We start from the raw sequence: 15,915 nt of genomic DNA, 5'->3' as shown, positions 1-15,915 counted from the left end.
TGTGGAGTTGGCATGTTCACTTTGTGTCACCGTTTGTTTCCCGTGGGTCCTCCAGCTTCCCCTAACAGTCCAAAGACATCAAGTTTAGGTTAACTTGTGGCTCTAAATTGGCCGTAAGTGTGAATGTGAGTATGAATGGTTATCTCTATTACCCCTTTCCCACCAAAGTTAATCACACAGGTTTTTCAAACAAGGGTAAACCTGCTTAATGAACGTGACAGACTACATTCTTATTGCCTGTGAACATGGTGCTGCAGCATACGTCTGCCTTTCTTTTGTGTGTGTGTGTGTGTGTGTGTGTCAGGGTTGTTTTGTGGGTGTGTCCGTTTGATGTCACAGACAGGCAGCAGAACAGTTAAATGGTATATAGCAGTAGTAACAGAAATCTTTGAAAACTTTTGGTTACTTCTCTTTATATATGTCTTACTTATTCAGTCTCTCTGTCAAACTCGGTGCAGACTAATTTAGGTCAGTGTTTTTGCCGGCTTAGGAGCAGACAGATGCTAACTATTGATGGCACATCATTGCACTTGCTTGTTAAGGAGCTGAAATTAGCACCATCACACAGGTGTTGTGTGCTCCAATCGGAGCTGGAGGTGATAAATACCCATGTCTTTCGCAGAATCATTTCACCCAGGTGTGAATGGCAATTGTACACCTTCCCATTGCATTTAAAAGCCAGATGTTAGCAGGTGTTAGCGTTTTTGGTTTGGTTTTTTTTTTGTGCAGTGGGAATGAGGCTTTCATGTCCGCACTGTGATGGTCTGGCAATCTGAGTTTTCTTTGGTGGCACAACGTTTTTTCACTTCACTTATCGTATGTACTTGCTCTAGGTAAAAGGAAGGCTGAAGCACATAGGAAGAGAGAACGGACCTGTCAGTCTGTGTGTACTGACAGTTGGTCTTTTGGGTTATTTGTTCTGGCCCCCCTAAACTTTGAGTGGACAGCTGGGTAAACAAGCAGAGCATTTTATGAAAAACTGAACAAAATCTCCAAACATATAATGCTCTGTGCAGAATAGCTGCTCAGTGTCCCATCATTGGCATTTATAGCATAGATAAATATGTTGCAGTTCTATCGTAAGAAATTCAAAAAACTGGATGGCTTCAGGAAAAAAAAGGACACAACACTACCAGGTACAGTGCATTTATTGCACTGCGGTCGATTTAGTTCATCTGGAGAGAAGTGCAGTTTTTTATTCTCCATTGATTGGTTGAGTTGATAGAATTTAATTTGACCAAGATTTTCTTTTGTAGACTACAGACTTAATGTTTCAGAGTTATAAGGAGTGTCTTTTTTTTTCCAAAACTTCTAAGCAGATTTATGGACGTATGTCCTTCCACACCCCCCCTCCTTTAACTTTCCATCACAGTTTGAAAACCCTCGCTTTAGATGAACACTTAAAAGGCAAAGAAATATAGTCACAGGTGGATATATAAATGATAAAACATTTACAGGAATAAAATATGTTAAGAGGATAAAAGGTTAGAGCCACTTGAGCCCTCATATAATGTTTTATTTGTGTTTCAGCTCTTTAAGGAATGAGCTTTTTAAAAGGTCAACTCAATCAATTAACAGTCTCATAAAACACTTTAAGGTCTTTTGGTGCTTTGAGCTTTAAGACCAAACTGTCGGCATTACGGGAAGATGACACCCTGCACCACAAACATGTCAGAGCAGTAACAGAAGGGAGAGAGCAATAAACAAAGCTTTCTTATGCCAAGGCAGTATAATGAAGAGAAGACTAATATTTAAATATTCCCAAACAGTCCATCTGGTTGGATGGATTCTGGAGCTGGAACCATGTTTTTTGGGGTTTCCTCTTAGCTGCATGATTGTTCAAAGACCCAACAAAGGGCACACATAACTTTGAGCAAACTATTTGCTAAATTAAAACAAAAGGATGAGGAAACATGCTTTGTTTTTGCTGTAAAAAATGAAAGAGCATCTGAATGCAGTGCCTTTGTTTTTTAAATCAACAGGACGGTTCTGCACACTGTCAAGCCTTTTCTTTTATGCACATTACCATAGATTGAGCGGTAACTTTTCATCTGCTTGGCAATGCTCATAACTGTTTCCAGTATAAAATGAAGTAATTACAGACAAGCCAGGAGGCCTTCAAATCATGCAGTACAAGAGGAAATGGGTTGTTGAAAGAGGGGATGCTCGGATGAAAGAGAAGGAGGGTTTGGAAGGGAGAAGATGGAAAGAGAAAGAAAGAGTTTTTGCCCAAGTTTCTTTTTGTCACCAAGAGGCACAGAAAGATTCTTTCAAAGTGAGAAGTCCTTACATGTTCAAACTAATAATTTTCCTCTCCAAAACTGTAATTTAGTATGGAGTATCTATGCTGGGAAGATAAATCAGCTGTGGTTAAATGCTAGGTGATGGGACATTGTCATAGAAGTGCTACATCAGTAACTCCTTTCTGTTCTTCCTAAAATCCCTGCGCTGCAGGTCATGCTCTTAAAATGCAGCAAGGATTTCAGTGCACACAGCAGAGGTCTCTGGAAGCCATTATGTGTCGGGGAGAACGAAGATGTGCCGGGAAGTTGTTTAGAATTAAAAGAGATCATTGATTTCCCCCCGTACATCTGCCCTGCAGTTTTTAAAGCGCCCACAGAGGTTCTGTTCACCCTGAATCAACCTCCCTCTGCTCTCATTTATTTCTATTGCTGTTTATGGACCACCTCTCCTTTTCTCTCTAATAGACATGAAGTAATGCTTCCTGTGACACTGTGCTGCCCCGCTGTTCCTGACTTTCATGCGCAGGAGGTCTCCTCTCTGCGTGTGTAAATCAAGCCAACCTCAGAGAATCTTTGGTGAATATTCCCCCGCAAATGTTCCCTCAAGTGTGGTTGTTTCGCTGACACTGTGCACTACTGCGGCTTTCCCCCTCCTCCTCTCTTTTCGATGTCTAGCTGTGTGCAGGCTCCCCGTGACTCAAATTCACCCATGTGCGAAAGCAGCGGGGAATCCCTCACATCACCCCTGTCACTGTTTTCCTTGGTTCTGCTTCCCTCAGTTGGAAGGAGCCGTTATTCACTCTAGCAGATTTGTAGTTGCTCACGATGTTGCGGTTCGCGTCATGTGCCAATAGCTCGCTGCGATCAGATGTTCACTTTCATATTCAATCTAGCTTAAATGCTGCAAAACCATTTTAACATTTAGGATTTAATGTGCTTTAACATGCAGTGCGTGCTCTCTTCTTGTGGGTGAAAGTGATAGAATGTATTTATTATGCAAAAGACTTTGGGTTGTTTTGAAATTTAAATTGTTCCAGATTTGACGACATTGCAGTTGTCTGTCAGTTTCCCTGAAAATGTTCACTGTTCTTGCTTTTTTCTGCATTCTCAGAGGCCGCCCTGAGGGCTTCTGTCTGCTACATATGCCATAAGACATGTATTGTACAAGATGTATGGTTGGTACTAGCAAAAGGGTGTGTATCCAGTAGGTGTGTCTGCTGGGAGCTGGATCGGCCTCCCGTGCAGAGCTCTGCCTGTGGGTACAATGTGAGCAGAGCTGAAGTGCAGACAGACCTGCAGTGTCTCCTGCAGTCATGCTCTGCCATGTTGGATGGTACCTGCTGTTGGGATGCCTGCTGCTGGATTTAGAAGGATTGCACGTGCAAGGTCAAAGGCGACGGGAGGGAAAGGTACTGCCTAGTGTAACCTTGTGCACATGTTGCAATTATCAATGTAGATTTTTCCTTTGCTTTTGTTCTACGCTGACATTAAGAAGGGTGTGTAATGCTCTGCAGACTGTTGCACACAATGTGGCAATGCTTTTGATTTTACTGGGATGAGGATGTTTTTCTTCTTTTAGAGTGGATATCTGTGTGGCTATTGTGGTTTTGGTAGATTTAACTTGTTTGTCGTTCCAGGTTGCACCTGTTGTAGTTTTAGCTTTGAATCAACCAGAACAATGTCATGCAGGTGATGTCATAGCCAGAGATATCTAACTTAATAGTGTTAGTCCTTTATATAAATTCCATTCAAGTACTACTTTGCTTTGCATTTTTGTATTAACAGCTATTTAAATGTGTGTTCTGGTTCTCCATACTATTTATAACCAACTTTATGACTTTCCAAAGTAGTGGGTGTTAAATTCTAATTTAAAAAAATAAATGAAGGATTAAATGCAACAATGTAATTATTTGAGTTACTGCTAACTGCTAATAGACGCTGTCTCTGTTCATGTAAAACATGTCATGTTGACATTCAGTGAGTCAGTGGTGTAGTAGGCTTTTTTAACAAGACACTGCTGATTTGAGCAGATTTGGCTTATTTGAGAAGCACTTCCGGTATCTGGGCTGCGACCAATATGGCTGCATATGCAATACGTTTTTGGCAGTTAAAATTTCTCGAAGCCTTTTACTAACAGTGGTACACAGGGTGACAGCAGAATCTTAAATTATTCTAATGCCGGTTAAATGCACATCTGCAGGTTATATATCTAGCAAATGAAATGTCTCTATGCTCACTGTGCTATAATTTTTATGAATAATGATAATCAGGTCACATCCCTTGCTCTGCACAAGCGTCATCTCACTCTCTTCCTCTCCTTGCAGTTCTTGTACTTGAATAACTGAAGTTAGATCCAGTAACTATCAGCACGTTACCAGCTGCCTTAAGGTCCTGACACACCAAGCAGATGGTCGGCTGTCTGTTAATGTTGGCGCATCGATGTAGTCTTTATGGTGTGTGTTCCTCTTTTGGCCCTCGTGAGTTGACTAAAAGCCTGCACTGGTGCTCGAGGTTGCAGAGCAATTTTACTTTTGAAGAATGTCCTTTGTCCCTCAAACATGCTTCGTGATCTTATATCACAGGACCACCACTGGCGATTTGGTGGTCGCTTTGATCCCAACCAACAGTGGCATTTCTAACATGGGTGGTCCTGCTGGGAATGAAATCCCCGGCCATGACGGTGTTAATGCTGCACTTGACCTGCTGAGTTACAATAGAAAGTCACACACTCACTTATGTGTGTGCACATGACAGTTCAGATGTGCACACACACACGTAGAGGTATGGAAGTACACATGCAGGTATTAACATGCATGCTCACAATGATTGAACACATTGGCACTGTGCCTTGTCTACATCACCTCAGAGGCACAAACACACAAACACACAAACACAACTCACTGGCTGTTTATCTCCTCACTTTGACAGCTTCTGCTGCTGGTTTCCCTGTTTGTTTCAAGTTCATTGGCAACATTTGTTCTTTCTTCCGCATCATTTTACCAATCACAGAAAATAATTAGCTTTCTTCACATCCTTCAGTTTTTCATTAAAGTTAAATCAAACTCCCTCTGCCTGAAACCTCAGACCACTGTCATCGTGCTTTTTTTTCCAGGCCAAATTGCTTACTGCTGCCTGCAAGACCCAGCCAGTCTGCATACCTGTGTCTTGGCTAGATTTACGGACCTTGCCATTTGATTAGCCCTTTGTAGGAGCAAGTGTTCATTGTCTCTGTGTGTGTGTGTGTGTGTATGTGTGTTGATGATAGCACTCTAGCCTGGAGCGCTGGTGTCAGGCTGTGAGGCCTCCCTAGGTTTTCTCATTGCTCTTAACAGAGGATCTGTCAGCTGCACATGCAGAGACTCCTGAGGAGACTTGTGCCGATGGAAGGACACAGTGGTTTGTTATAACTATTAATCTAGTCCAGGTGTGCCCTGACAACATCTGCCCTAATTTTTGATTTACTGTGATTTCCTGCAAACATTTTTTTGAGAGTTGCAGAGAAGTTGAGTAATGATCTTCATGTTCTCACGACAATGGTAAACATCGCTCATAAATAGATTTTTTATTTGATAGTATATTGTCAGATACAGGTGATAAATAGGGCCCCCATTAAGGGCACCTTTTCATTTAAATGCAGGAAAAAAAGCAGAGTTTAGTAAATTTGTCCGAACATTGTCCCAGCACACGTTTCAGATCACGTTCAACTGCAGTAACACACATGATGTTGTAACCGAGACATTCAAAAACAAAACCATGTGACTTTGTGATTGACTAGAGGGTTTTAAGTCCCTGCAAGTTTCAGCAGCGGCTGCCTTGAAGTTTTCAAAAATTGTTTGAAAAAAAATGTACTGGTATGGCTTTAGTACTTCCAGTGCATGAGCTAACACATTCAATTCAGAGTGATATTTTTGGTTATGTGATTTGTGTATGAATGTAAATGTGACAAATCATGGAGACCAGCAAACAGTGATTACTAATCAGTACAGTTATTGATGAATTTATCACTCGGCTGGGTAATATGGAGAAAATCAAATATCCTGCTATTTTTCCCCAAATACCTTGATGAAGATATTGCTATGATGTTGACTAACAGCATTTAAACAAATATATACACAATGACATTTTGATAAATTAGAAAATTGCATCACTTTACTTATTGCAACCTTTAAAACCAGGAAAAGACAACACCTAGGGTGTTACCATACCCAAAATAGAGAACAACATCTAGTCTAATATCATGATATCTATATTATGGTGGCTCAGAGGTAGAGCTAGTCCTACAGTCAACATGTCGAAGTATCCTTGGGCAAGATACTGAACCCCAAATTGCTCCTGATTCTGTTCCAACAGTGCGTCAGTGCCTGTGTATGATTACTTAGTAGCAGGTGGCACCGTGTGTAGCCGCAGACACCAGTGTGTGGATGTATGTAGGTGACAGTTTATGCTCCTGGGCACTCTGGAGGCATCCCAGAGCAAAGCACCAAACCCGTACCTGCTGGAGGCACCTGTCCACGGGCAGCCTCATCACTCTGACATCGTTCTATTTAATGAATGTGTATAAGTCACGTTTGCATATGTGTGTGTATCATGGACCTGTGTTTTTGTGTGTGTGTAACATGTAAAATTACAACTGATTGAAAAAAAAAAAAATTCCCCTTTGGGTTTAATAAAGAATGTCTTTGTCTTCAAACCTATAGTTGTAGCAGCGTTAAGTATCCATGATAAAGGAGGTCAGCTCGCACATGTAATTGATGCTCAGATCGTACATTTTTTGTGAGGTTTATTTTGCTCAGAGCATCAGGAAGACATCTAAAATACCTACAAGCTCAACATGGTGTTCTGCATTCCTAAACCGTTTTTTATTCTCCCCTGAAGGAAACAATATGATAGTGTTTCAGGGTGAAAATTCAGCAAAACTGTCAGATGAATGAGTGAAATGTCAGTCCATGTGGTCTCTTGACAGCATTCATTTTGTGACACAGCAGTGTGAATCCTAAACACTTTTCAGACTAAAGAAAGCTTTTATAACTTCAAAAAGCAGAAGCTTATTATTTCTTCAGCAAAAAACTTATAGCAAGTTGTAGACCAAAATAATTGCACTTTTGCCCACACATTGTGTCTAAGAACTACAGGGCAATTTGTTAAACGTGCTTCTACTGTTCTGCGACAGCTTTCCTGAAGATTTGGAAATCTGGCTGCAGGGATTTTGCTCCCATTAGAGCATAATTTAGGTGAAACACAGATGTTGGATGATAAGTCTGGCTTGTGTTCTAGTTCATCCCATAGGTGTTGGATACAGTTGAAGTCAGGTCTCTGTGCAGGCCAGTCACGCTCTTCCTTACTAAACTAAGGAAACTATGTTTTTATGGACCTGGCTCTGTGCATGGAGGCATTGTCATGTAGAAGCAGGAAAGAGATGTCAACATGCTATTGACACAGAGTTGGAAGAACAGTGTTGTCTAAAATATGCACGCTTGAGCAAGGTTTTGGCTTCATTGGAGCTGCGGAACCCAAACAATAGAAAGATGGAAAGCAACCCTGGACAAGGATGTCGACAGGGTGGGAGTGAGGGAGTTATTTTGGATTTGAAAACTGATTAAGTAAATATGCATGGCCATGAAATCTTTAAATATGAGTAAGAAAAATAATCAAGAGTGGTAATCATCTGACAGGAGCAGTAAGGAAGTATTACGGGAGCAGGTTAAATTGTTCAGTCTGTTCATTAGCCTGCAGCCATACTGACACACACTGAACCACTTTACACCCTGACTGTCATTCGTTCACCTATAGATTACATTCTGACATTGAACCCCCACTTAGACTGTGTGTTGTTGGGATACAAAGGCACGGACACACATTACACAGGCACAGTTTCCTTGCTTGCTTTGGCCTGCTACTGTAGGGCAAACAGAAAGACATAAACACTGTTGTGGCACGTGACATTAAAGTTTAAATAGCTACTTATTGAGTTATATTAGACTTTTATTTGATAAGTCTTCAGATGCATGACCTGGGGGTAAATGCTGATTGTACACATCCCCATTGCATTAAAAAGCCAGAGCTGGAATTTGTGTTTTTTTGTGCAGTGGGAAAGAAGATTTAAACTGTATATGCTGAGACAAATACTTTTTATATGTTACATGTTGCAACACAGTTAACTAGAGGAACATTTTCCTAAAACATATCAAACATCATTGAGTATGTCATTTTTGAGTGTTTGACAGCCATCGGCTCCTGACTGACTGGCCAACATGTCTCAGTACTCCAGCTAAGTATGGCCTGGGCTGGCGTTCATAGGGATATCTCACAGACTGGAGGGGAGATAAGCAGAGGGGACAGTGTTGACCAGAGGAGATCTAGTGTCGGCTTATCGACCCAGGCCGGCTGCCCGACTGCAGCCTGGGATAAGAGAGAGAGAGAAAGGGCCTTTGTATTCAGTTGGGGCACCGTGTTTAGTCTCTCGCCTATCTTCACCCTTAATATTCAGCCCTTGTTATACCCAACCAGCCCTCCACCAAGGGCTGGGGTTCACTGCAAGTATAGTGCTCAGATTTTTGCTGAATGAAAGCCAGGGTTTACTGATAATTTCTGGGTAACATTTGGGCATGTCATTCTTTCTGATAACACAATCAGAGCATGCTCAATTGATTTTTGCCCTAACAAATGCATGTAACCAAATAGGAAACCTGAGATCCCTTTCTGTAATAACTGTGCTAATTTATAAAATGTGTATGTTATCATTTTTCATGGTTGACTTCCAGTTCCTGTGTTATACCAATGGCAACATTTGTTAAGCTCTCAAAGATTGATTGTACCACATTCTGTATATATGGTAGTGGGTTGATTATTATGCTTATTATGACTGTCTCTTTATCATGTCTTGATCATGTGATGCAAAGACCTCTGATGTGTAAGAAGAGAAAAGATGGGAAATGACTTTAAAATAAAAATCCCCCAAAAGCACAGGTTATTTTACAGTGCAGTGCTGTATTTTACCTGTATGAGCTTATGTAAATCTAAAACTCAGCTCTGCTCTAAGGGTGCACACTCCTGCTTCCCTCTCCTCTTCCTTTCCCCCCTGCTCTCCATATGTCTCTCAGCTCCACTTAAGTGCTCTCCATTTCAGCCCATTAGGGTCATCAAACAAAATTTACTGCCCTTTGGTTCCTTCCCCTGAAAGGCCTCTCTTGCTGTGCCACTGTTCCCCGCGGCCAAACATTTGATGTGTTTTCGTGTGTGTACATGCATGCATGCGTACGAGCAAGGAAACATGCTTGGGTCTTTGTATTTTTGCATGCTGTTGATTTTGTTTTCCACGTCATCTCTGGATACCACACATCTTTAATCTGCTGTTTTTAAAGACTCTATGAGCGTCAATAATAATAAGTTCACACTGTGAGCAGCTATCCAAACTGACAGTGAGAACAATTAAAGAATAGTTTTATTATACTGTGAGTCAGTTTTATTTCTTTGCAGGAGGGAGTGGAAGCAGTTTAAACTGGTAGAATTGTGGAAGAGTACATGATAGGAGTGCAAACCTGCAGGATCCGAAATATAAGCTTTTTGTGCAGTTATCTTGAAATACACCAAGGCTTTTGATATAGGAGCATGAGTCACTGTCTTTCTCTAAATGTTAAGCAAGAGGTCTTCGACTACGGAGCTTGTACTGTTGAGATTAACATTAAACCTGTTGAACACTGAATAAGCAGAGATGCATGTTCTAACCTGAGAATCAGGAGGATTACAGAGGTGCAGAGTTTCAGGTATTGCAGTGGAATTAAGTGTATACTGAGTAATGTATTTGAATGTATTTGTCTGTAGTTTAATAGAGAAGGCTTTTTTGTCCTTATCTACAGCATTGGTATCCCAACCACATTGAACCATGATAACATATTTGGATGTGATACCTGACCTATGAAGGCTAAAGATCAAGCAGATGCTCCAGCAATGTGGGGAGCTTAAGTGCTAACATTTAACATATTGTGTGGTTTGGCTCCAACAGTGAAAACCACGGAAATGTTAATTAGAGACAGCACAGTCAAGTGTTTTGGAAAGAAATGTGACCAAATCAGTAGTGATGTACAGTTTCTGAAGGCAGATGGGTCGAGGGTTACTTTCTTGAAAAGATGAGAAACTAATTGACTTGAAGGCGGACGAAATAGTGCCAGATGTCAGTGAGGAGTTGATGACAGTTTTAAGGAAGGGAAGGAAATCTGCAGCAGTGTTTGTTTCTGAGGGTTGAAGGAAAAAAGTTTAGCTCTTTCTAAGTGGGATTAGAGTTGCTTAATGACTTTTCATTCTTGGACGTCAAAAGGTTATATAACATATCTTGTGTGTTGGAATGAGATTATTTTTCCCATATTCTCTATTAGGAGTTGCCCGATATTGGTTTTTCAGGGCCAATACTAATACAGATTTTTAGTATTAATGAGACAGATAAAAAATATTTGAAACAAATATGCATTTACAATAAAAATTAAAATCTTTCTGTCAATACCTAGAATTTGGAATATATAAATCTCCAACACAAAATGTTTAATGTTTGAACATTGCTGTGGTTAACGTGTCTTTTGGTTAAGGCACAAAAAACACTTGGTTCTGGTAAGAAAGAGATCATATTTTGGGTAAAAATACCCAGTTTGGGGAGCACAATCCCAGTGGTAAAAGTAGCAACTTCTGGTCAAAATACGACCACTTTTTGTGCCACTATCCCAGCAGGAAATGCAGTGATGTCTCATTAACAAAATCACTGCTTTTCATCGGCACTATTCTCGCTGAACAGTTGCCACAAAACCATGTTTGGTTTTGTGGCTGATGCCGATGGAAAAACACAGAGACGTCACTACAAAAAACCCACATTTGGAGCCTTAAAGGGCATTGAAAACACAGTGATGACTCCCCAAAACACAACTGGTTTTGTTGTTTGTTAGTCTTGAATAGTGGTCTGCAGCTTGACAGGTGTGTCACTTTGGTGACACCCCATCTACCATTATCCTCCAATGACGAAGGTCATCTCATATACTACGTCACTTTAGACAAATTGACACGGTTCATATGAAACATGCAAATGTAACATCTTTGAGGTTTGCAGAAACCTTCAATACCAGCATTTCTTGTGGTGACTGGGTTACTCTTGAACATTCAATGGTTCCCCCAGATTATTTGTGCCTCACTTGTTTCTCAAAACATGACAAACCAGAAATGCTCTGTTGTAATATCAAAGCTGCTGTTCTCAAATGAGCCCTAACACGTATTTTGTTTCTCAACAGATCATGTTTTTAGCCCGAGGGAGTTCTCGAGGGGATGGGACGGTGCCCTCAGGATCTAATCGGAAAGGCTCAGTAGGTCGTGGGGACGTCTTCGTGGTGGACGAGGACACGGACTTGTTGGATCCAATCTTCCAAAATGGCGGACAGGTCAACCCTCAGTGGAAACCCTCTAGAAATGGACCCAAGGGTAGCCAGAAAGGAAAGCCTGAACAGTTTGAGGAGAACATTACCACAGACAAGAAGACCGACTCCAGTGGGAGGACTTCATCGCTGTTCCCCAAAAAACCAACTGGTGACATCATTGACCTGGACATGGGAGGTGTCCCCAAGAAGCCCTCAGTGGGATTTCCCATACCTAAAGACCCCTCAGATCCCAGAACGTCCACTGACTCTGGGACATCTGCAAAGGTGGTGGTTGAAAAGGGGAGACCGATCACCAACGTTATCCAACCAGACAAGGAGCGCCCTGCCACTGTGACCATTGTATCTAGAAATGGAGACCTGGTCCTGGCCTCAGATGGCAAACTGTACAGGCTCCAGAGAGGACCGCCAGGCTTCATGGGTCCCCCAGGGCCAGAAGTGAGTGCTCTTAAGTTCTTCTTGTTGCTTTAACCCCAGGAGCAACATCACATTTATTGTGTTGCTTTTAGACACCTTTTACAAGTATTTTGATTTTTAACCTTGATAAATTTGGAAAAAAAAGGCAAAAAGGAAAAAACGCAACAAGCAACTCAGTAAGAAATGTTCCACAAATTGTAAGAAATAAGTGAATCTTATTATTATTTATTATTATTATTTCTTCTTCTTTTTTAAAAGAACTTGAATTTGCACACGTTTCAAATGGTTAATACATTATTTTAATGCTACCATTTGTATCCAAGTGCAATCATTATATTTTTTCCAAATGACATAGAAAGCAAGAAGTCCTCTTTAGGTTGCTCTGCCAGATGTAAACGACAGATTGTTTTTGTTGTTGATATTATTGCAGTTGTTTAGGTATTGATTACCAAAGCCAAGGCTTGTTTTGCATTGATTAAACAGGACATTTGATGAATCACATCAGAGCTATCTGTTGTCGAATGAGATAAAAACGTTACGACAAGCCTTGTGAATGAAGAAAGTGTGACGTCTGTTTATGCTTTACAGCTTACAAGAGCTGTTCTCCATCAGCTGCCATCTGACTCTGATCAGAGAAGGGTTGCACTGCTCGAACACATGTTGATCCACATGTCTTTGATGCCGCAATCTGAGCACTAAGAGCAAAAAACGCACAGTTAAGAAGTCTCAACAGTTTGTCATAGCATTACTCAATGTGACAATTTCAACCTCTGGCTTCCAAGTTATCTGATTGGTACAAAGTCTTTTCATACTATCCAATCACTTGGTTTACCTGGTAGAAGAGGTGGGTCATCACAGGGACTGGCAGGGCAGACAGAACCAGAACCAGACAGCACATCTGCTCATGTCTGGGCCAGTCTCTGGAGTCAAGCTGCCATAAAATCCACAGGATCACTCAGCACGATTACAGTGATTGAAGATGGCTGTAGGGAACATGAAGGAGGACGTCCTGTTGGCTTGGAATACACTCCTTCTCTCTTATCGTGCTGCTTTTTAGATCTTGCTTGCTTAGCATTTTATAGTATTTCTTAGCCTGCAGCATTAGCCTTTACAAGTCCTGTGTCAAACTTAATATTTTAGTAAGAAGCATAAGTTTTAGGGAGATATAAAAAAAAAAAGGTTACTATTAAACAGAAAACACTTTCTATGATTGACTAGCAGTGCATTAAAATGGTTGTGGTTAGAGCTGTGTTATATGACAACATATATCGGCTGACAATAACAATTTATTATTATCATGTTATACTATATCATGAATTTTGTTTATGTCATCTGATAACGCTTTGCATTTGTCTGTGTGGCCGAGGGGGCATTTACACAATGCACGGCGCCAAAGCAAACAAACATGGAGAAGCTGGAAAGCGATATTGAACATGAGGATTCAGCAAAATAACACCGGCATTTCATCTTGTTCCTCTCTCTCCTACGGCTCTCTGCCTCTCACGGGCACACACATAGAACAGAGCTTTTGCAGAGCTCCAGACTGTGAGTGTTTAGTCACATTTTGTGACCATGGAGCACCAGTGTGACTTGGAAATCTTTGCAACATGTGAACTACAGACCTGTTAGTTTGTTTGCAGCTCACAGTGAATGAATCCTTATACTGCAGTTAAAATATAACTCTCTGCTAATGCTAACATCCAACTGTTGACCCCTAAGCTACAAGTCAACATCAACACTTCCAGCCATTAAAAAAAAAAGAAAAAAGAAAGAAAGAAAGAAAATGTTCATTGTTCAACATTTTAACAATTCTGTAAACTAATTTAAAAATATAATTAGGATAATTAGAAGAATATTCCGGACATTTCCCTTAGCTTGTTTAAAAATACTTTTCTAAATCTACTTATTTCTTGCAATTTGCAGGACATTTTTTGACAGGGTATTCATTGCCTTTTTCCCCATGTTTTTGAAAGAAAATTTGAATTAAATACTGTGAGAGGCATCTAAATGCAGCACAAGAACAGTGGTGTCAGTCTAGGTTTCAAAGGGTTAAGATGTGTAAAGTTAGGATCTTGCAGGAAGTTGCACTGCTGCACAGTGCCTGCAGGATCCACACAGCACCAAGCAGCTTAAACATGTAATTACTGTATATCCCAATACTCTTTAAGTCATAAAAACTCAGTGTTTAATTGTCAGTCAAGGTGTTGGGAGCGAGGCCTCACAATGAGTCTTTTGCTTTTCAACAGGTTGTCTAATAGGCCACAAACTGTGAGGTTTTATAAGGATCCGGTGCTTTCCCTGTCTCTCCGGTCATAGTTTTTTGCCTCTAAGGAGTAGCAGTAAAGTATTTAGTTTTAAATCTCTGAGATGAATAATTGAAGTTAACAGTTTTACAGTTTGAGCAATGGTTAACTTGTGTTTTTTTTAATAAGTTGATAAATACCACTTCTTGAAGGGTCCTATTTCATCATGTTGTTTTGGTTCTTTGAGCATTTTATTGAGGGTTGTTACTGTTTTTGGCAGGGCTGTCCTGGTGAGCCTGGCCTGCCTGGGTTTAAAGGTGATAAGGTAAGAAGCTTCTTTACGACATAATAACCTGTGACGATGTGTTAAGTTGGTCTACTTGACTCCTCTGGATTTAAGTGCACCCCTATTCTGTGCACCTCTGAAATACCATCTGAGGCTACATTTGTTTTAGAGCTTAATTTCACCTTCGACAGTTTTATACCTGCTGCTGTAAACTCCTGTTCCTTCCTCCATTAAGCCAGGGGTCGATTATTTATGCCTGAGCCCCAATGCTGCTCCTCGTGTTTCTATGGCTCCATCAAATTACCTCTATGATGTCATTTTAGAAAAACAAGGCTGTGCTACAACTTTAAGTATTCCATAAAAATTGATTTGTCTTGCATAAACGTATCACTTCCTCCTCATCTCTCACAGGGGAAGTTAGGCCCTGAAGGGCGTCCGGGAAAACAGGGGCAGCCAGGACCTCCTGGACCTCCAGGTTTACCAACTCTCTACTTATGGAGGAACACAGCAGACGAATGGGCTGCCTTTCAGGTAAGATGATAACCACAATGTACTCTTTCTTTTTAACCCGTAGGGCCCACTTTAATATTACACACTCTGGGATATGCCAATGATTTGCAGCACCATTGATTGTGGCAGTGCACCAAGTGGAAGTAGCATGTATTTTCTCCATAAGTCAAATATAGTAGAAAAAAAAGACATCATTAGGTGGAAAATTGTAAAAAAAAAAGCAAGGCAAAAGCTGAGAATGATACCCAGAAATATCAAAATGCACAATTTAAATGTATGCGTTAATGGCTATGGGATCAAAAATTGCAATTTGAATGGGATTCAATGGCACTTGTTTCATTTAACAATATGAATGTAACAATTTTGTCTGAACAGTGTATTTTAGACTTACTGAAGGAGCTGAGCTGGAAATTCAAGATTGAACAAAAATACACAATTTGCCAGAATTGATGCCAAAATTGACAAAAAATGAAGAATGAAAAGTGCATAAAATGCACCAAATAGCTCCTGTGGGTTAAGTATAATTTTTGCAGGAAGTTGTTTTTGTTCACCTTAAACAAGATTTCTCTTAATTATAAATAAAACAAATCAAAATTGCAGTAAAAGATACAGCATAGTCACAGAGTACAGTCAAAAAAATTAGAAGGCTTAAGTAAATATGTCTGTAATATGCAGATAAGTTTACATCCCATGCTGAGGCTGTTCTTACGCGCTGCTGATGTTTAGCAGGTACTATATTTTCCATGTTTGCTATCTGAGCTTGTCAGCATGCTCACATTTGATGATTAGCATTAAACACAATGATC

General features: G+C 40.5%; 1 protein-coding gene across 1 annotated transcript in view; it reads left to right on the top strand.

The window, feature by feature from the left end:
* The window catches only part of si:ch211-196i2.1 (collagen alpha-1(I) chain), a 102,999-nt gene that overhangs the window by 43,452 nt on the left and 43,632 nt on the right, over positions 1 to 15,915 (top strand). The window contains exons 7-9 of the mRNA XM_042509703.1: positions 11,513 to 12,091; positions 14,594 to 14,638; positions 15,011 to 15,130. Coding sequence (XP_042365637.1) covers positions 11,513 to 12,091; positions 14,594 to 14,638; positions 15,011 to 15,130 — 744 coding nt within the window. The remainder of the gene's footprint in view (positions 1 to 11,512; positions 12,092 to 14,593; positions 14,639 to 15,010; positions 15,131 to 15,915) is intronic.

Source organism: Plectropomus leopardus, chromosome 20, assembly GCF_008729295.1.
Source record: "Plectropomus leopardus isolate mb chromosome 20, YSFRI_Pleo_2.0, whole genome shotgun sequence".
NCBI classification, from domain to species: domain Eukaryota; kingdom Metazoa; phylum Chordata; class Actinopteri; order Perciformes; family Serranidae; genus Plectropomus; species Plectropomus leopardus.
Note: the sequence above shows the minus strand (reverse complement) of the source record. Positions and strands in the feature narration are given on the sequence as shown.